This window comes from Drosophila virilis, chromosome X, assembly GCF_030788295.1.
Source record: "Drosophila virilis strain 15010-1051.87 chromosome X, Dvir_AGI_RSII-ME, whole genome shotgun sequence".
In the NCBI taxonomy this organism is placed as follows: Eukaryota; Metazoa; Arthropoda; class Insecta; order Diptera; family Drosophilidae; genus Drosophila; species Drosophila virilis.
In genome coordinates, this window is record NC_091543.1 from 7,067,501 (window position 1) to 7,086,969 (window position 19,469).

The 19,469-nt window shown below is 48.5% G+C and overlaps 4 protein-coding genes across 5 annotated transcripts in view; 2 read left to right on the forward strand and 2 right to left on the reverse strand.

Moving 5' to 3' along the window:
* Positions 1–2,901, reverse strand: part of Cyp28c1 (Cytochrome P450 28c1) — a 4,495-nt gene extending 1,594 nt beyond the window's left edge. The window contains exons 1-5 of the mRNA XM_002056893.4: positions 2,577–2,901; positions 1,835–2,180; positions 1,065–1,475; positions 879–1,005; positions 1–576 (exon numbers count right to left, since the gene is read on the reverse strand). The exon at positions 1–576 is cut by the window's left edge and continues 1,594 nt beyond it. Of these exons, the coding sequence (XP_002056929.1) occupies positions 116–576; positions 879–1,005; positions 1,065–1,475; positions 1,835–2,180; positions 2,577–2,767 (1,536 nt within the window). The 5' untranslated portion in view covers positions 2,768–2,901 and the 3' untranslated portion in view covers positions 1–115. The remainder of the gene's footprint in view (positions 577–878; positions 1,006–1,064; positions 1,476–1,834; positions 2,181–2,576) is intronic.
* A 1,715-nt stretch (positions 2,902–4,616) lies between these two features.
* opm (opossum) lies at positions 4,617–5,836 on the forward strand. 2 transcript variants are annotated; one of them, XM_015170117.3, is made up of 2 exons: positions 4,617–4,733; positions 4,803–5,836. In XM_015170117.3, exons 1-2 carry the CDS (start codon positions 4,731–4,733, stop codon positions 5,520–5,522), a joined length of 723 nt encoding a protein of 240 aa, XP_015025603.1. In that variant the 5' UTR covers positions 4,617–4,730; the 3' UTR covers positions 5,523–5,836. The 2 variants fall into 2 exon arrangements, with proteins under 2 accessions (XP_015025603.1, XP_002056930.1); XM_002056894.4 differs by having other exon boundaries at positions 4,626–4,733; positions 4,786–5,836.
* Positions 5,837–6,636: 800 nt separating this feature from the next.
* On the reverse strand, positions 6,637–7,290 carry ND-B18 (NADH dehydrogenase (ubiquinone) B18 subunit). Its single transcript, XM_002056895.4, has 2 exons — positions 7,191–7,290; positions 6,637–7,117 (listed from the first exon to the last, which is right to left on the reverse strand). The coding sequence occupies exon 2, from the start codon at positions 7,114–7,116 to the stop codon at positions 6,763–6,765; it is 354 nt and encodes a 117-aa protein (XP_002056931.1). The 5' UTR covers position 7,117; positions 7,191–7,290; the 3' UTR covers positions 6,637–6,762.
* A 259-nt stretch (positions 7,291–7,549) lies between these two features.
* hiw (MYC binding protein highwire) overlaps positions 7,550–19,469 on the forward strand; it is a 64,626-nt gene continuing 52,706 nt past the window's right edge. Inside the window, exons 1-13 of the mRNA XM_070210172.1 lie at positions 7,550–7,947; positions 8,348–9,440; positions 9,534–9,917; positions 10,817–11,921; positions 11,976–12,678; positions 12,741–12,880; positions 13,222–13,748; positions 13,937–15,020; positions 15,083–15,280; positions 15,982–18,553; positions 18,628–18,775; positions 18,855–18,957; positions 19,262–19,397. Coding sequence (XP_070066273.1) covers positions 7,877–7,947; positions 8,348–9,440; positions 9,534–9,917; positions 10,817–11,921; positions 11,976–12,678; positions 12,741–12,880; positions 13,222–13,748; positions 13,937–15,020; positions 15,083–15,280; positions 15,982–18,553; positions 18,628–18,775; positions 18,855–18,957; positions 19,262–19,397 — 8,264 coding nt within the window. The 5' untranslated portion in view covers positions 7,550–7,876. The remainder of the gene's footprint in view (positions 7,948–8,347; positions 9,441–9,533; positions 9,918–10,816; positions 11,922–11,975; positions 12,679–12,740; positions 12,881–13,221; positions 13,749–13,936; positions 15,021–15,082; positions 15,281–15,981; positions 18,554–18,627; positions 18,776–18,854; positions 18,958–19,261; positions 19,398–19,469) is intronic.

Here is a 19,469-nt window from a genome sequence, read left to right on the forward strand (position 1 = left end):
AACCAATTATGCAACAAAAAAAAAAAAAAAATACTTCTATGTACACGTGAGCACTATTGCACAAGAATAATCCGAAGCAACAGTACAGGGCATTCGGCTAGTCGAGCACACTCATCTACAATACACTCACTGTCTTCGGGCCGTTGGGACGCGGCTTTAGGTCCAGCCAAATGCCGCCCTTGTGGGCACCCACAAAGATAAACGGATCCAGTTCGATGCCATCGAGGGTACGTCCATTGACGAACACCTCGTACCGCCTGATAATGGCCGCCAGCGCGGCCTTGGTTTGGGTCAGGCCCAGGCGTATGCCCACACACTGACGCGGTCCGTTGCCAAAGCCCAGAAAGACGCCCAGCTGTTGGAATCGCTTGAGACCGCCATTAAGAAAGCGTTCGGGTCGAAACTCTTGCGGCTCTGGATAAAAGTTGGGATCATGATGCAGTCCATAAATGGGTATCATGACATTGTCACCCGGATACATTTGCAGCGGGCCGCTGTGATGGCTGCCATGAAACGTGTAGGGCTCTGTGCAGGTCTTGGAGGCCCAACCGCCAGCCGGATAGATGCGCAGGCTCTCTGCAAAAGGAGAGCAAAAGAAAATGCTGAAACTAGAACGTTTACGAATGAAGCACAAAGAAGAAAATGTAATTGGATGCTCTAACATCGCCCACTCATGATGCTTATGAATGAAAGAACATTTACGCATGAAGCACAAAGAAGAATTTACAAAATATAGCATAATTATAGACATACGCGTGAGTGCATTCGAAAACGTTTACGAAGGTAGCACAAAGAAGAAAATGTAAATCGTAACATAGGCACACACACAGAAGCTTCTATGCATGCAGTTAGTTAGGTATTGTTAGAATTAAACCCACCATTTAAACAGGCACTCAAATAGGGCAGCTCACTCAGAAGCTCAAAGTCGGGCAGCAGTTCATTCGCAGCACAGGCCTTGTCCAGCTCCAGCCACAATCGCTGCTGGCACTCCGGATATCGGCCGAGCTGGGCAGAAAGAAGCCGCAGCTTAGCTCAAGTTGGGCTGATTGACCAAGGCGACTCACCAGTAGGAGACAATGCGCAATTGTCGAGGATGTGGTGTCCAGGCCATCGAACATGAAGGTCATCGCATGCGATGTCAGCTGCGCTTCGCTGAGCTGGTGTTCCCGCTGCATGTCCAGCAGATGATTGATGAAATCGTTGCGCTCCTGTCGCTTGCAGCGCCTCAGATGAAATGCCTCGTGCAGCAGATCGCCAAAGAAGCGATCGTATGTGGGCGGTATGATCTTGGGGCGCAGGCAGCGTGGCAGTTGCGGAAAGAGGCCGTTCAGGGCGCCCGCCAGGGCCAGCCGGTAATTATCCTCAGACATCGCCTTGTTGTGCTCGGCAACGGGCAGCGGCGCATCGGTAAAGCTGCGCGCCTCGATGCCCAGAACGCAGTCGAAGAGATTCTCGCTGGTGAAGCGCAAACCCAGCTGCAAGATCAAGCTTTAATAATGATAAAGTTTAAAGCTCTTAAGCTAGGTCAGCTTTAAGCCTAACACAATTTGATTCGCTTAAAGCTTTCATTTGTAGCCAATTTTAAAAGCACCTGCCTTAAAGCTCGCGCTGAACTCAATTAAGTTAGCTTAAAGCTCACATTTTTGTTCAGATTGCGAAGCTTTCAAGCAGCCACAACAAGTTTGCTTACTTAAAGTTTTAAATTATATTAAAGCTTTCGCGTTCAGGCATTTGGGACGAGCTTTCACTTACAACGCTTATTAACACTGCATTCGGTTGTTGCAGTGTTGAAAAACAAACGAAAAAATCCCTCTATTACAGATAATCTACTCACATCCATGCCATTGTAGGGCTGACCGCTCGCCGACAGCTGATCAATGTAGGCACAGAGCTTGCCACAAATGCGCCGCATATTGATGTAGGCATTGCGTATACGCCCGCTGGTCAACAGGGGCGAGAAGATGCCCCGCTGCAACCGCCACTCGTCGCCGTCGAGCACAAAGGGATTGCACGAGACAAGTCTGTCCTTGTCCGTGTCAATCATGCGCGACGCATCGTTGTGCTCAAAGTGCCGAAATGCGCTCACAAGCACCTCGTTCACCAGCTTGGGCTCCAACAGCAGCAGCTTGGGAGCTCGCACCAAATAGGTGCCCACATAGCTCTCCGTCAAGCGATATTGCCTGTAAAAATTAATAGAAAACAAGAAACTTAAAATTGGCATTATGAATTTTTATAAAATCGATAAATATCGATTTGTAGTCATCGATTTGTAGTCATTGATTTGAAATCATGTTCTTTCATTTTTTCTCTTTTTTCAGATCTACCCCTTGTTAATTCGAAAATTTGGAAATGACTTAGCCTGAAAGGTAGAGCTTAGTACTTTGGTATACACGCACTCTTGAATGTCTTATTTAAGCTCTGAAAATTTCATTACGATCGAACTACAAGCAACGAAGTTACTTGAGATAGATAGAGCTCTCATGGATAGTATGGGGCAAAGGATAGAGAGACAGAGGTAAGTTTATATTCCCAATATCGACTGATGCCGTCTTCCATATATTGTATCCCCCACTCACATGTAGAGATCGCGCATATCGTTCAGGAAATGACGGCGCGGCCAGACCATGTTGGGAAAGGAGCCGAGCAGCGGCAGGGCGCGCGGCTCGCAAATGCCGCGACGACGCCAATGTCCGATATTCCATACCAGAAACACGTAGAGCAGCGAGAGGAGCGCAATGAGGGTCAGCAGCAGCGATTCCAGATACATGACAACAGCGATTCTGGGCAAACGTTCGGCGGCAACTGATGCGAGGCTCTGTCAAGTGAAGGTAATCGGAGCTCCGCGAACAACAATCGTTGGATTGGGGCACGGATTGTACGCCTCCGCGCGAACAATCAATCAGTCACAACTGCGAACTGTAGTCGGGCACATCATTGCGTAATTTGACTGAGGCACGACAGTTTCCATGGCTGAGTGCTGCCGGCAAATTGGGCACCTCCATTATCGAATTAGACGCTAAGTGGCCCGGCTGAAGTGTGTAGAGTGCGAAGAGAACTCGTTTGGATAAGCAAACGTTGTGTAAGCGTAGGCGTACATGTTATGTGCTGTTTATCGATAACTACAAATATCGATTGACGATAAATATCGAATTGCGATTTATAGTTGCATTTCGTTGAGTGTTGCATAGGAATATATGTTATATTAAACGATAAATCGATAAATGCAACTATCGATTGACGATATATATCGAATTGCGATTCTGCATTTCGTTGTATGTTGCATAGGACTATATGTTATATTAAACGATAAATCGATAAATGCGACTATCGATTGACGATAAATAGGACTATATGCATAGCACTATATGTTATATGATGCTTATCGATAAATTGCGACTATCGATTGACGATAAATATCGAAGTGTAATGTACATAATATACATTTTACTCTCAAATAAAATCTTAATAAAGTGTTTGATATTATTTTTTGATTTTACCTAAAAAAAAAACTTATACAATGATCATTTGTTGTTTCAAGTTTCAATGATTGTTACGCTTGTTAGTATCAATCAATCATCCAAATCGTTTGAGCGGCCACAGTTAATATTTGTTTTGACTGGATCGATTTATTAACAGCTCTTTTAAGCCGGTAGCCGGGTACATTAATCACAGCTCTGGCAATAGACGTAACTTGTTAGCAATGCTCGAGAAGATCGTCTATGAATAACTCCCATTTCACCTTTGCACCGGCGACATTGACATTGTTGCCCGGATCGTGACTGATTGGCTGTTAACTGCCAGCAATTCGGTAACTAAATTTAGAGCCGCTTTTAGAGATACTTTTGCACTTAAGTATTGCACATGGGTTTTACAATATGTGAATGAGCTATGTTTGATATCCGTAGCACGCAACAGTTAAGTAAGCAATAGGCTAATAATAAGTAGCTTACAGTCGACAGTCCATATTTATAATATAAGCTATATTTCGATTGAGTTTCATTCACGATCATATAAATCAATTGTCAGTCAAAATATCAGCGTAATATTTAATTTAAAAGTTGATTATATACAATCATTAAACTAAACAATCTCAAAGTTCGTTGAAAATGAGTTCGATGTAGGGAAAATTAGTCAGACAATAAGCTAGTTAGTCAGTCAGGACAAACAGTTTTAGTTATAGAGATATATAATGTTGAGTTTCAATTTTGCTAACTCGTAATTTTTTGAATTTCCCACCATCTGCTGGCGCCATCTGTTGCCACTGGCAATTAACGTAAGCCACCCTTTTTTTTATTGGTAAGGGCATACATATTCTGAGCTCTTTTCCACAATCAAGTAAGCAGGATCAAAATGTCTTTGATACTTAGTAAAACATTATCATATGAATATGTTTTAAAATATAAATGCGAATAAATAAATAAAAATCAAATATTTTACTGCAGAAAATATTTATAGTTTTAATCACACTTACCAATTAGCTGCTGGCGCCATCTATTGAAAAGCGTCAATATACTGCTGCCAGCCAATATATTGTAGACTTCACAAAGAAATATCGAAAGCTTGACGGATTGCAACTGTCTATCGATATGTTGTGAATGCAATTCCCTTGTGAATGCAATCGATGTGCGATATTTTTAAAAATAGTATCAACAATCATAGGGAGTAGGTATATCGCCATTTTTAGGCACACCGACGCGATTCGCATTTAACTTCTATTTAGCCGAATTGAAATGGTAAGCGAAATGGTAATTATAGCAAATGCAATAATGCACGCTATTCACTAAGCATTTGTCATGGCACAGCTGAAAACAAATTGCCTTACCTGGCTGGGCCTTGTGGCGGCGGCATCAATATTTTGGCCAATGCTGCTCGTCAATGGCTTTGACAAAGAGATGACGGTTTATGTGGACGCCGGCAAAAAGGAGTGCCTATACCATACGGTCAAGGCTGGCGAATTGATTGACTTTGAGTATCAGGTTATTGATGGCGGCCATGGTGATCTGGACATTAGCTTTGCGCTGCTCGATCCCATTGGCCTGGTGATTGTGAGCGACTACAAGAAGCCGGAGAACATGCATCGGCACGAGGTGCAAAAGGAGGGCGACTATCGCTTCTGTTTCGACAACAGCTTCAGCATGTTCAACCGCAAGACGGTGTTCTTCAATTTGATCGTGGAACGCGAAGGCGACCAGCATCATGGCGATGAACAGTGGAAGGAGGTCGATGAGCTGACTGGCCTAACACCGGACGAGTATTACGACATGAAGGTGCAGGATATTATGGACTTCATTGGACGCATACGCATGCAGCTGACCAAGGCGCGCCAGCTACAGGATCTGTTGCGCTCACACGAGGCGCGCGATCGCAATCTGGCCGAGGCCAATTTCCAAAAGGTCAACAACTGGTCACTGCTACAGATCAGCGCCATGATCGGCGTTGGCCTCATCCAGGTCTTCATGTTGCGCAGCATCTTCGAGACGCACGGACGCATGCATCATTTCTGGCGCAAACTGGGCATTTGATGAGGCAGTCAGCGTTGGGCGTGAGCGCAGGCCCAATGTTTGTCCTCGTAGCGTTTACCAAAGATGTTTGTTTGCATTTAATCAGAGCAACTTGTTAAATATTAGTCACAAACTCCTTATCAGTGTCAACTACATAGTTACTAGCTTTAATTAGGTACGTGTGTGTGTGCGCGGTGCGTGCGTGTGTGTGTGTGTGTGTGTGCGTGTCTGCATTTATTATACAAAAGCAATTGTAATTTAAGGTTAACATTCGGGATTACTCCTGCATGATCTTTATGGAATAAAGCGTTGACCAAGAGTTTCACAAAAGGAAACCCAAACATATATAAATCTGCGCCATATACAAGTATTTCGCTCGACCCCGGCGATTCTCAATAAGTTCGCGTTTCTTAAGCCGTCGAGCTAATCTCTGAATAACAAACACTTCGCAGTCAGTCAAGAAATCGCAATAGAACTTCCTAAATTTTTACCCTATAAGAATCGCCGCTGAATCAGAACTTCCAATTCAGCTGCAATTTACTTTATAGACTTTAACGTGAACATCTCAACTTGACGTCTTTAAAAAAATATATATATGTATATGAGATTTCGTGCGTGTTCGCTTTGAGAAATATTAGTAATACATAAAAGAATCATTTAATTTAATTGAATAAAATTGATGTTAATGTTCAAAGGTCTCGAATAATTCATAGAAGGGTTTCAAGCGGCTTGTGAGCCGGGGAGCCCAAGAGGCTTATTGGCCCGTCCATTTACCACCAGGGCATAAGCAAGAGGCCGTTTGACTCTGCCTTGGTAACACCAGGGTACAGGCGAGGAGTCGATTGTCCCGGCCTCGAGCAGCCGAGGAGCTTATGGTTCCGGCCGTGTGGAACTGGACGATGATATACAGCAACCCGATTCGTTGTCTGACAAATAAAGAATATATGAAATCGTTGAATAGGTGTAGACTGCCAAGACCTGAGCTTTCCGTTTGCGCTAACGATGTGACAGATTTTATAGTTTATAGTTAAGTTTAGTTTTGGTTAACAGGCTTGCACTTAAATGGTCCATTTTTGGTTTCAACAGTTTTCGCGCTCATTTAATTTACTAAAAAAAAAAAAAAAACAGATCCATATTATTACTAGGCATAGTATTTATTGAAATTTCCGCTTGCGACGGGCAGTGTGTGCTTGCTTGCGAAGTTGCCCACAGTTGACGCAGCTGCTCCGCTTGCCGGCCGAACTGTACTGAACGTTTAAGCTTAGCCCTGCTTGTTGAGACGCTTCTGGCGCTCCAGCAGCCGGCGTTCCCGCTCGAACTCCTTCATGCGCAGCACATAGTCTTCGTATTCGCAGGTGAGATAGTCATGCTTCTCGTGCGCGCACTGGTAGACAAAGGGGAACTTGTCGGCGCGACAGGACTGATAGGCGAGCAGTTTGTGGGCACAATAGTCGCGGGCATCCAGTGGCAGCTTGGCCGATTCCATCTCCTCTTGGGTGGCAATCATGACGCGCTCCTTGCGGGACTCAAAGCCCAACATGGGATCGAAGCTGGGCACCACATCCGGCCCGGGCGTTACATCTGGTTTCATATAATGGTTCAGAGCGTTGCCCATGCTGTGGTAGCGTTAAAAACACACACACGTTAAATCCATGCAAATTGCAATTGAATATAACAAATAGAAATTACGTAAAATGTTTTTCCTCGATTGTTGCTGCTGCTGCTGCGGCGCTGCTGTCAGTTCAGCTGTTGTTGTTGTAGGCCGTTTGACAGCTGTTGTAATGCAGGGCTGCAACCACAATACATCGTGCAAGAATAATCGATTAATATCGTTGAAAGCCATTTTTGGTGCGTCCACAAAATTTAAATTATAGAAATGCACGCAAGCAAAAAATATATATATAAAACATAAGCGCACACATAATTATGTTAAATTATCAAATGCAAATAGCAAAAAATATATAGTCGATAGTATCGACATTTCCAAGCATTACAATCGCCAAGCACGCGAATGTCCTGTTGCAATTAATCGATAGATTTATGGCTCGTATAGCCAGAGGTGCAAGCATACAACAAGAAATATGCATTAAGTTTCGCAAATAGTATAGTTAATTACTTAGTTATTTTGTAAATTTTTGTGCAATAAATTTTAGCCAAAAATCAAGCTGACAAACGTTCAGCTATCTAGTTATTGTTGCTCCAGTTGCAAGCGCGCGCTTCTCCCATAGAAAGAAAAGAAAACGCAGAAGTGTCGTGTCGGTGTGTTAACGGTATAACTATAACGGCATACAGATGTACATACATATGCATGTATATATGTAAAACGCATACATAAAATCGATTTTGCAAATTGTTGAACGTCTTGCGCAAAAGCCATGGTTGGATTATTGAATCCAATGAAATATGGCGATCATTTCTACGAACTATATACGAGCAATACACGCAGGTAATTGTAAATATTGTACGGCGGGGTGGTGACAGCAGCGGCAGCAGCAGCGGCAACGGCGGCACCGACATTGCATTGGGGGTTGGAAAAATCGATCGATTTTGCCGTTCGGTATAGTGTATATTGTGTATGTAGGTCTTCAACCCCTAGCCAGGCGGTCGGTATGTGTCGGGGTTGAAATGTTGGCGCCTGCACTTTTGCACGACAAGTGGGCAGCACTGGTCGCAACAGCTGATCGATAACAGCTGAGCGTTGCCAATCGGCGGCAGCAACCCGACCTGCATTAATTCGTTTGTTGTTAAATCAATAAAGCTGCTGAATATGAGCAACAAACAACCCAATCGATTCAAATTTGTGACCCGCTCTCTATTCCCGTTCTCTCTCTGTTTTGTAATTGCAGAAAACTGCAAAATGAGCGCAAGGCTCTCACGAAGCGCAAGAGCCGCAAAGAGAAGTCGGCAGCGGCCCTGGCAGCAGCTGCCGCCGCCGCTGTGCTGGACGGCAATGGCGGGGGCGTTGGTGGCGGCGCCGGTGCTGCTGCTGGTATCGTAAATCCATTGGATCCACCGTTGGTTAAGGATCAGCTGCTGTTTATGCCAGCGTTTCCGGTAGCGCAAATTGAGCTCGATCCGAACGCATCGAAATTTGCGGTATTTTCGGCCATACGCTCCACGGTGCTGGAGGCAGAGACACGCTTTGCGCTCTTCCACGAGGGCAACGGACATGGTGGCAATGGCGCCGGATCTGCGCTACGCAAATGGAGCGGCAATATGGGCTCCTCGTGCTGTCTGGTCTGCGCCAGCAGCTGCATGGTCAGCAATCTGGTCGAATGCTCCTGTCATGCGCAGCACGCTGCGGGCGGCGGCGGTGCCGGTGCAGCTGGTGCCGCTGGCGTTGCAGCAGCTGGCGCTGGTGCTGCCGGGCAAGCGGACAAACGGACAGCGAACAGCGCCAATAGCGATGCCGACTCGGATGCAGAGGAGCCTGAGGAGCGCGAACCGGTCTATGCCACAGTTCCGCTCATTGTCGGCGCCGGACTGCGCAGTCTCTTCGAACTGATTGCGGACGCACGTCATATACAACCGCTGCTGTGCACCAAGGCGCTCAAGGCGCTGCTCGATGTCATCCAGGGCCAGCAGCCGGAATCGTTTAAACTCGAACCGGAGGATCTTATCAATCCGCTCTACGATCTGCTGCTAGATCTGGCCACCATGCCGGCGGCGCTCACATCCAGCACCGGCGCCGAGGCCAATTGGTCGGCAATGGCATGCGCCGCCCTGCTCGGCCTGTGCATTGCACGCGGCGATACGGGCAAAATGCTTAAGGCAATTGCCGCCATGCTGATGTCGCCCAGGCAGCTCTCGGCGCAGATTATCCAGCTGCCCGCCGTGCTGGCTGCACTGCAGCATACGGTTGTCAGCGCGGCGCTCAATAAGCCAACGCGTCCCGATTTCCATAGTCATGGAGTGCCGCACAATTCTCTGGTTGATGAGGTGAGTACGAAAAGTAATACGCTTGTGGAAAATGCGTGAAAATCCAAAGTTAAATGTTGTTTTCTTTCTAATTTTTCTCTTCACATGTTGCAGTTCGCATTGAAATTGCCCTCGCTGACGGTTCTACAGCAGCACATGGCGCCAGCCATGGCCTGCGATGGCGTCTTTGTTTATGTCCTTTATGGCGGTGCATTGTTAAAGATTGGCACCGGCTTCGGTGGCTCCTACAAGGGGCACATCTATGCCCAGAACGAGGAGTTCTGTCGCGAACGCAACGCCTGGCTGGGCTACAGCGGCGGTCAATTATATTTTCGACGCAATTGCAAACGCAGCGCCGATCAGCTGCAGCTGGTGGGCATGGACACGCTGGCGGTCAAGTCAATGAATCCACTCAATATGCTCTCGATGCGCGAGGGTCTCAACTATGTGCTCTTCACCGATGACGATTCATTGCATGCCATTTGTAGCAATCGCGATGTGAGTAAAAGTCAATATCCATTCGGAGTTTTTCTTAATATAAGTGCGTATATCTGTTAGGATTATGATAATAATAGACTCTTAGTTGACTACACTTAATATCTGTGCCAGATGTAGTTTTTTCTTGATCTGACGCGGATATAAACAAGAATATTTGTGCATTTCCAGTTGCAGGTCTCCAATTCACAGAGTCAACATAGTCTATTTCTAAAACTGCACTCTTCAATTTACTCACTTCAGAGGAAGATATAAAGCACTTAATACATAAACAAAGTATATATCTTTGAATAATTGCCAACACAGTTAGTTTTCACCCATTCAGGTGAATTTAAAACGTTTCTGTTTTGTTCCAAGCAGCTTTTACAATATTTGGCTAAATATGTAATCCAATCTTATGCCTTATTAAATTGTTATTTAAAGAATACCTTTAATGACTGTTCTTATGTATGCTAATAGAATTTCCAACAGAGTTAGTTTTCACCCATTCAGGTGAATTTAAAACGTTGTTGTTACATTCGATGCAGTTTTCACAGTATGTAGGAAAATATGAAATTCAGCATTTTTGCTATTTAAATAAAACATATACGATTTATAACTGCAATTATATATGCACAGAAAAAAGTTACCCGGCGTCGCCCGGCTCAAATATATATTATTTAAGCGCAAGCGCTATCAAAATTGTTTTTTTTTTTTTTGCCAATTCGAGATATAAGCAAAGCAGCTTGAAAACTAGCACGCATCTAGGCGTACGCAAATTAATAATTTGAACCAGCGACCTCTTGCTTGTCGTTCCGACGCTCAGACATTGAGAATATGCAGGCTCCGTTTAGAAAGACTCTTTTTATATGTAACTTGTAATGTTACTTATCATTTTTCGTATTACTCCTATTGCCTTGCAGGACACACTGGTGGTTAAGAAGCTTAACCTTTATCACAATAGCTACAGCAGCGAGCCGCCGCCGTTCGAGCTGCCGCTGCAGTTGGCGCGCAAAAAGTTCCGTACGCTGGGTTATGCGGCATTCGAGGACGAGCTGCTCAATCAGCAGCAGATCCAGCGCATACAGTCGGCGCACAATAGCTTTGAGCCAAAGTTGCCGGCGCCGTGTCGCGATGCCGATGTGCTGGGCATGGCCTGCGGCAAGGAGTTCGGTTTGGTACGTGCCAGCAATGGGCGTGTCTACTACTATGGCAAATCGGCGGCATTGGGCTTGAAATGTGTGGGCCGCACGCCCACACTGAAGCTGACCGAACTGATTGTCTCGAAGGCGGCTCACATTGTGCACGTGGCCGTTGGGCACGATGGCATACATGCGCTGCTCGTGAACGATGACGGCACCGTCTATTTTGCGGGCACGGCGCGGCGCGGCGAGGATGGCGACAGCTCCAAGAATCGACGCCAACCAAAGGCGGTGAAGCCCAAGAAGATGACCAAAATCGATGGACATGTGGTGGTGCATGCCGCTTGCAACAATGGCACCTCCGCCTTTGTGACCAAAACGGGCAAACTGATCATGTATGGCAAGGATACGGCACACTGCGATTCGATGGGCTTTGTCAGCGAGCTGCTCGATCAGCATGTGACCAAAGTGGCGCTGGGCAAGGCGCACTGTGTCGCCTTAAGCGCCAAGGGCCAGGTCTTCACCTTTGGCCTGAACAATAAGGGTCAGTGTGGGCGTGTCTTCAACAAAATGATGCCCGTCCGTGATGTGCCCAGCTCTTCGGCGGCGTACGCACTGCTCGGCTTGCACTCCGACAAGCTGCGCCACAAACTGGACTTCTCAACGCTCTGCGACTACGATGATCATAATTTGGTTCAGGGCCAGTGCCGCGTCTGTGTCATGTGCCGCGAATGCACCGGCTACAATGTCAGTTGCGTGTCCGCGCTGAATGTGCCGCTAGAGCAGCGTCTGGCGGGCAGCATTTGTCCCTGCGGCCATGGAGATGCTGGCTGCGCCAAGTGCGGTCTGTGCGCCGCCTGCGTTGCGCTGCAGGAGAGCGAGATTGGTAGGTATCAACGTTTATTTCTATTTGCTTCTAATACTAATGTCTGGCCTTCAGTTGCAGCCGATGCGAAGGCGGAACTAAAGCCGCTGCCCGGTGAATTGCAGCGACAGCAGCGCTCCAAGACGCTGATCATGCGGCGCAAGGAAAAGAAACCCTCGGAGCTGGAAACTGGCGCCGCTGGTTGCACTGGCGGCGGCGGCACACCCACCGATCTGGAGAAGGATCCGCCGCGTGTAGCGCCGCTGGCACCGCAAGTGCTGCAGCTGCCAAGTGGCTCGCCGGTGGTGCAAGTGGCCTGCGGCCTGCACCACACCGTGGTGCTCACGCTGGCCGGCGAGGTCTTCACATTTGGCAGCAATCAATACGGCCAGCTGGGCAGCGGAGATCTGCAGGCAGTCACTGGTCCGATACGCGTACAAGTGCAGGGCGCCATTAGCCAGGTGGCCGCTGGCAGCAATCATACGGTGCTGCTCACGCACAAGGGCATTGTCTACACATTCGGCAACTATCAGAAGGGTCAGCTGGGTCGCTTGCCCAGCGATTATGGCCAGAAGACGGTGCCCAACAACGCCATTGCCCAGCAGCAGCTGCTGCAGCAACAACAGCAACAGCAGCAGGAAGAGGAAGCTGCCACACAGGAGGCCGCCTGCGTGCTGCCCGGTGGCTCCAAGGAGACAATACTTATACCGCCCAATACGGCTGCACTTATAGCGCAGCGCCAGAAGTTTCTATGGAACTGTGCGCCCGGTGCCGTCTTGTAAATACCGCTTCCTAAATGCGTTTACACATTATCATTTATACATGTTCTTTGCTTTGCAGCGGCCTGGGCCCCAGCTATGGCAAAAAGGTTACCTGGATCGGTGCCAATGGCGACCAGACCTTCATCAAAATTGACGAGTCGCTGATCACCGCCCAAATGCTGCCCAAGATGCATGTGGTGGCCAACAAAAAGACCATAAGTTAGTATGCAATCAATTGCAATAAGAAGCTGCCTTCGGGTTGTGCCGAAGTTGAAATACCCTTGTAGAAATATGGCCTTAGAAGTATTGTAGACAACGACTGATACCTCAAATATTATCCTTGCCAAACTTGACATCTACAAGAATTTTTAAAGGAACAATATGTCATTCAATTAGGTCTTGCATGGAAAACCTTTCTGGTTTTATATCTTGATAGCTTGACTTATTGGTCTTCACAATTTGTCCATAATATTCGTTAACCGTGCGCCTCACATCTAGCAGATTATTTTTGTATTTTTCTTGCATCATCATTAATTAATGTGCTGTTGTTTCTCTTGCAGTACTCATACCCAGCATTCCGCTGTCATTTCACACGCTCTCCATAAACCGTAGCGATGGCAGCTGCACGCCACATTATCGCGGCCAAACGAACTTTGCGCAGCTGCTGCAGGCGCAACAGCCACTTGGACAGCCGGAGATCAATCGAAATGTGGACGTGGCGACGCCTTTGGTCGCCGAACTGCCGCTGGTCAGCAGCACCACGGCCGGTGTGCCCATCAATGAGCAAATGTCGCGCAGCATGCACGAGGCGCGCAATCACATCTTCGAGGAGCAACAGCATATGGAGACGGGTCAGGCCACATCGCTGGCGGCCTCGCCACGACTGCAGCGGCGCATACGACCGCGACCAGAGGCAGCCGCTTGCCCGGTATCGCCCGAGCAGCAGCAGCAGCAGCAGCAGGCGCTGCCGCCGCAAATCTCCTTTGCCATGGATCCCAGCTACAATGTTCTATGGGTATTCGATGGCGGCGCCCGCAAGCTGCGCTGCCACAATGTGGTGGCCAGTGAAATCGCCGAATGCGATGTGGTATGTGGCAATCAATTTAATCCTTAGAAGGAAGAGATTCGGGTTATCTTCTAGTCGGAACCAACCGACTAGAACCGACTCTTGTTTCTTTTCCTCTTTTTCCTAAATATGTTGTGCACGTAAAGGATTTAAATTGAAGTGATTTATGCCTTATCGAGCCTGCTTAACTAAACTCAATTATATTGCAGAACGCGGGCAACTATCGGGCGCTGTTGTCGCCGGAATTGTCGCTGCCGTGCAAGGCGGAGGCGCGCGTGTCCCGCTCGCAGGCATCGCTCAATTTGCTGGCCTGCCTGGATATACTGACATCGGCACAGGACAATATACCCGGCTGCTTTGAGCAGGCGCTGCCACAGCAGCCGCACCAAACGGCCGAGGCGCAGAGCGGCGAGTACCAGGTGGTGAACCGATTCGACAACTTTGGCGGCGGCTGGGGCTATTCGGGGCACAGTGTGGAGGCGGTGCGCTTCTCGGCGGACACGGACATTGTGATATGCGGCTTTGGCATGTTTGGCGGACGCGGCGAATACAGTTGCAAGCTGAAGCTCTACGATCTGGGCGCCGATGGCGGTGGCTACGAAAAGGAGGGCGTACTGATTAGCGAAACCAAGGAGGTGCCATATGAGTGCGCCGCGCGTAGCAAACATCACATTGTGCTGCCGAAGCCGGTGAGCGCAGCGGCGGGTCGCTGGTATTTGGTTTGGGCACGCATCGCGGGCCCATCCTCCGATTGCGGTTCGTGCGGCCAGGCATCGGTTACCACCGAGGATCAGGTGGTCTTCTCGTTCAAGTCCAGCAAGAAGGCAAACAATGGCACCGATGTCAACTCTGGCCAAATACCCGCCATACTGTATCGCCTGGTTACCCAGGACTGCAAGCAGTCACCGCTGCCGCTCGATGCGGATCCCGTGCAGCGCATATCGCGCGCCTTTGCCAACAGCGTGAGCCGCGAGTGCTTCGAGAGTTTGGTGGTGCTGCTCAGCTGGTCCTGGGACTGCTTCAAGACACAGCTGCGTGAGCAACGCGAACGCACAAGGCCGCTGCAGCTGCAGCAAACGCTTCAGTATCTGGGCTATGTCAACAAGTCCTGTCTGCGCCTGCTGCGCAAATACACCAACGAGATCTATCCACAGCGTGCAACAACAACAACAGCAACAACAACAACAGCGACAACAACAACAACAGCGTCTGTCAACAACACGGCTGCGAGCGGTTCAGCTGCTGCTGTCGCTGCCCTTTCCAAGCTCCAACAAGCCAAGACAGTTAACAAAGGTATGCTCCATCAGTTTGTTGGCTTTCCGAAATCGTTTCTTATACCTTCTTATGCCTTGCAGACAAGTCGACAAGTCGTGCGCTCAGCAATGCATCCAGCGCGCAGTCCAGCGCCGTGTCCGCCTTGGGCACGGGCACGCCGGCCACGCGCAAAACCAATCTGGAGAACATTCAGCTGGCCGAGTGCATTGGCAATGTGCGCGCCCTACTCATTAGCATCTTTTGCGACGACATCTTCAAGGACATTGCCACCGATGAGGGTGAGATATATATGTATATTTATGTTAACCTCATGGCAACCTCATGGCAATGCTTAATTTCACTGCAATTCCTATCTAAATAGGCATGCGATTCATCATTCTGTTGGGGGCAATACTTATGCCAAAGCAACGAACGGTTGTTCATTGCGTTTCCAAATAAACAAATCTGTTATTTTTATGTGCTCACTAGGAAATCCGCTGTACTCCTCAGTCAATATACAAATTTTATTTATAGCAGCACGCTTTGATTGTCTCAAAATCATAAAATATAGCCCGCTATGTGTGTCAGAAATAGCTTCCATGTTTGTTGTCCGATCTTTAAAGGCCGTTCATGCGGCATTCAAATGAGTGTTTATACCAAATCACAAAGCGTTAAGAGAGCTATTTCAACTTTCGACCCATGTCCATATAGGATATTTGAGCGCACCATTCTCACATGAATTTCGACCAAAAATAATGTTGCCAGATTTAGATGCCAAATTGATCTAGAGGCCAAACGAAGAACAAAGAGCCAAACCTCGTGAAAATCGGATGAGATTTGACCGAGTTATGGGCTTGGGAAATTTTGATCTATGTCCTTATAGGATATTTGAGGGAATAAGTTTCACATGCCTTTTAAGGCCAGAGCTTTGCACTGTTGTCATCAATTATTTTTTTGCCGTTTAACATAAACTCCCAACTAATCTTCTCCTGCTTTTTAGGCTATGCACTGGTACTGGAAATCCTGGACGAATGCCATTTGAGCTTTGTGGCCTGCTTTGATGCATTCTATCCAACATCGTCGCTTAAATGGAACTGCCTGTGCGATTTGCTGGCCCAAATGGATCGCGGTGCACTGCATTCACGCCTGCTGAGCGCCATTCTGGCCGGGCTCTGCTCGCCCACAGTCAAGCTGCGTGCCACGTTCTCGCTGCTGAACGCAGCTGGTGGCAATGAGCGTCAGTCGATAATCAGTCCCAGCGATAATTCGGGTCTGCCCATGCTATCGTCAACGGAGGCCCATCAGTATCCGATACTGGTCGAACAGATGATCTATCGCACGCAGCAGGAGAAGAGCGACTTTTTGAGCAACTCGTGGACATTTAAGGATGTGCTGGTGCGCCTGCTGGAAATCATAGCCAGTCCAATTAGGGCGCGCATTGAGTCCATCTATAGTCGTTGCCTGGGCGGCAGCTATGCGTTCAAGGAGTGCATCAATCAGGGCCTCATTGACAACTGTTGCCACCTGCTGGCCCGTGTCCTGGCCGAGATTGTTTATCAGACAGCGCTGGGCGAATATGATAAACTATTTTTGCCGCCGCGCACTTTGCACTCGACCAGTTCACGTTTCGCACGCTGCGACTTGAGTCGCACCTGGAATACGGGCAATTTTGGACCGGATGCGATTGCCTTCTCTGTGGATCGGCCAGGCATTGCCATCGCCGGCGCCATGATCTATTCGGGCTCGGGCAGCTATGACTATCAGCTGGAGCTGCTGTATGACAATACGGTGGATCTGCAGCCGCAGCACAAATGGGAAACATTGGAGTCCATATCGGGCAGCTATGATCAGGAGGCGGTGCACAATGATCTGGCCGAAATCAAATTTGAGCATCCGGTGCACATCAAGGAGCACGCACGCTATGCATTACGCCTGTGCTCCCAGGGCGCGCGCACCTGTTCCGGTGATGCGGGCATGCCCACAGTGCGCGGCCCTTGCGGTGCCAATTTTCATTTCTATGCCTGCGATCTGAGCTTCAATGGCACCACGCCCGCGCGCGGCCAACTGCCCAGCATACTCTACTACAGCACGCCCATCAAGCAGCAGCAGCAACAGCAACAGCACCATCACCAGCAGCTCCATCAACAGCAGCAGCAGCTGCTGCAGCAGGATGCGGCATTGTCTGCTGGCGCCGGCTGCTCAGCGAATGCGGCACATGGCAGCGCTGTGGCCAGCAACGAGATATCCACGCGGGATACGGCGCTGCAAATAGCCGCTGATATAACAAAGAAATGCACGGAATTGTTGATATTGGCGCGCAATGCGATGGCCGCATCCTGTTCGCCGTCAGACAACTCATCGTCGAATCATACACAGACCATCGATTCGGAGCACAATATAACGCCCATTGAGGAGCATATGGACATTAATTGGGCAAATAATTCACGGACCGCAGCGCTGCCCGTTGATCCGCAGCTGTCGACAACGGCCAGGGATTTGGGTAAACGCATCGAGTCTTTCTCCAAGGGCATCATGGAGACACTTAAATTTGACAAACGCTCAACGAATCCATTCGAAATGGAAATCGAAATTGGCGCCACGGAAATTGGTGTCGAAGAGACGGCCGAAATGAATTTCTCCAATGTCCAATTGGCCGCCAAGCTCAATGGCAACGAGCGTGCCGAGTACGAGCTGGCATCAGAGGAGCCAGACCAGCAGCAGCAGCAGCAGCAGCAACAGCAACTGCTGCAGCAGCAACAGTTGCCGTTACAGCAACAGCAGCAACAATTGCCGCCGCAGCCGCATCCGCTGCAGCATTCAACACAGCAACTGTTGCATTCGGACTCGGAGGAGGCACAAATTGTTGGCGGCGGCGGCGGCGGTGTTGCCGCCTTGCAGCTGCTGGAGGTATTCAATTTGGCCGCCTCGAATATGTTTCATACGCTGTTGCCGCTGGTCTATGCGCACATCGCCAACTTGGCCTGCAGCGATCCCAAGAGCTCCGTACAGATACTCGGCCTCATCAAGGAGATATTACCGCACATTGCGGCGCTCAATCAGCTGCATGTCTCCAAGGAGCAGCGCACAGAGCAGCCGCTGCTGCGACCCGAACCCACAACAACCGCCACCAGTAGCAGCAGCAGCAGCAGCAACAGCACCACGACCAGCAATCACTATTGCATTGTGGAGAGCGAACATCCGTATCGCAGCGCCAGCATCAGTTGCTATCGTGTCGAGTTTCCGCCCTGTGTCCAATGGCTGACAATTGAGTTTGATGCACAATGTGGCACCGCACAGCTCGAGGATTATTTGCTGCTATCGATACCCATGCGTCCGGCGGCCGCAACACAGCCCTGCCAGGCGACGACAACGACGCCAGCAGCTACTGCAGCTGCTGCTGCAGCTGCTGCTGGAGAGGATTACTATGATATACTCGATAATAATGTGAGTGCACGACGCGCCCATAATGCCCAGCTACAGATGACCAGCTGCTGTCGCACGCCCGGCACGCAGCCACTGCGTCAGTTGGATGCAGTCGATCACGATTGGATTGTGGTCAAGAAGTTCAATACGTACGCACTCAATTGATATATATATATTCGTGTAATCCAATTGATTTCTCATTGCATTTTTCCATCGCTTTCAGCGCCTCCAATTGGCTGCAGAACGTTCTGATTTTGCCCGGCAATTGCGTCGAGTTCTCACTGGAGACGGCCTCACTCTATGCCCAGGATCCGCATAACAATCGCTATGGCTTCAAGTGTCTGGTCGTTGGCTACGACAATCCCACGGCGGTAAGCAACCCACTTTCAAATATATATTATATCATCCAACTTGTACTTAACTATAACAAACTATTGCCCTCTCGCTCAGATCAATGCCAGCAATTCGTGTCTGATACGACTGGAACAGGAGCTGGCCTATCTGGGCGGCATGTGCAGCGCCAATCTGATGAAAAAGGATCTTCATCTGCCGGGTACGTCATAACAGCTTGCATTTGCGCAAGCATGTCTGGAATTTGAATTTGGTTCGTCTGTCTGTTTTAAGTCAATCGATCAGCTTCCGTCAACAAACCTTGTGTAGGTTCGTTTTTCTCTTGCAGGCAGTATTTATGTCAGGATGGGCTGAATTGGATTATTATGTCAGTCAGACTTCAGCAAATGTGGGTTTTCATGCTCCTTACGCATCCTCCTCCTTATCCTTATATATATATATATATGTTGAAAATGTTACTATTCCTATTCATATTCTCATAATCCGTTTAAATCCATTTTGTGCAGATGACAAAGATATGGACGACATGAGCGGCATTGAGGAAACAATTAGCGCTCACCATTCGCTGCTCTCCAAGGGCTTTGCGCTATCCGAACCGCATTTAACCGTGCATCAGGCATTGGAATCATATCTGCCCATTGGGTAAGTGCCATTCACCATGATTATAAGTTCTCATTTACCCGACGAGTTTGATACTATATGTTAGCCATTTCA

Bases quoted from the DNA above. Each gene is read 5' to 3' on its own strand.
- opm (XM_002056894.4), top strand. From the start codon at position 4,794: ATGGCACAGCTGAAAACAAATTGCCTTACCTGGCTGGGCCTTGTGGCG.
- ND-B18 (XM_002056895.4), bottom strand. From the start codon at position 7,116: ATGGGCAACGCTCTGAACCATTATATGAAACCAGATGTAACGCCCGGG.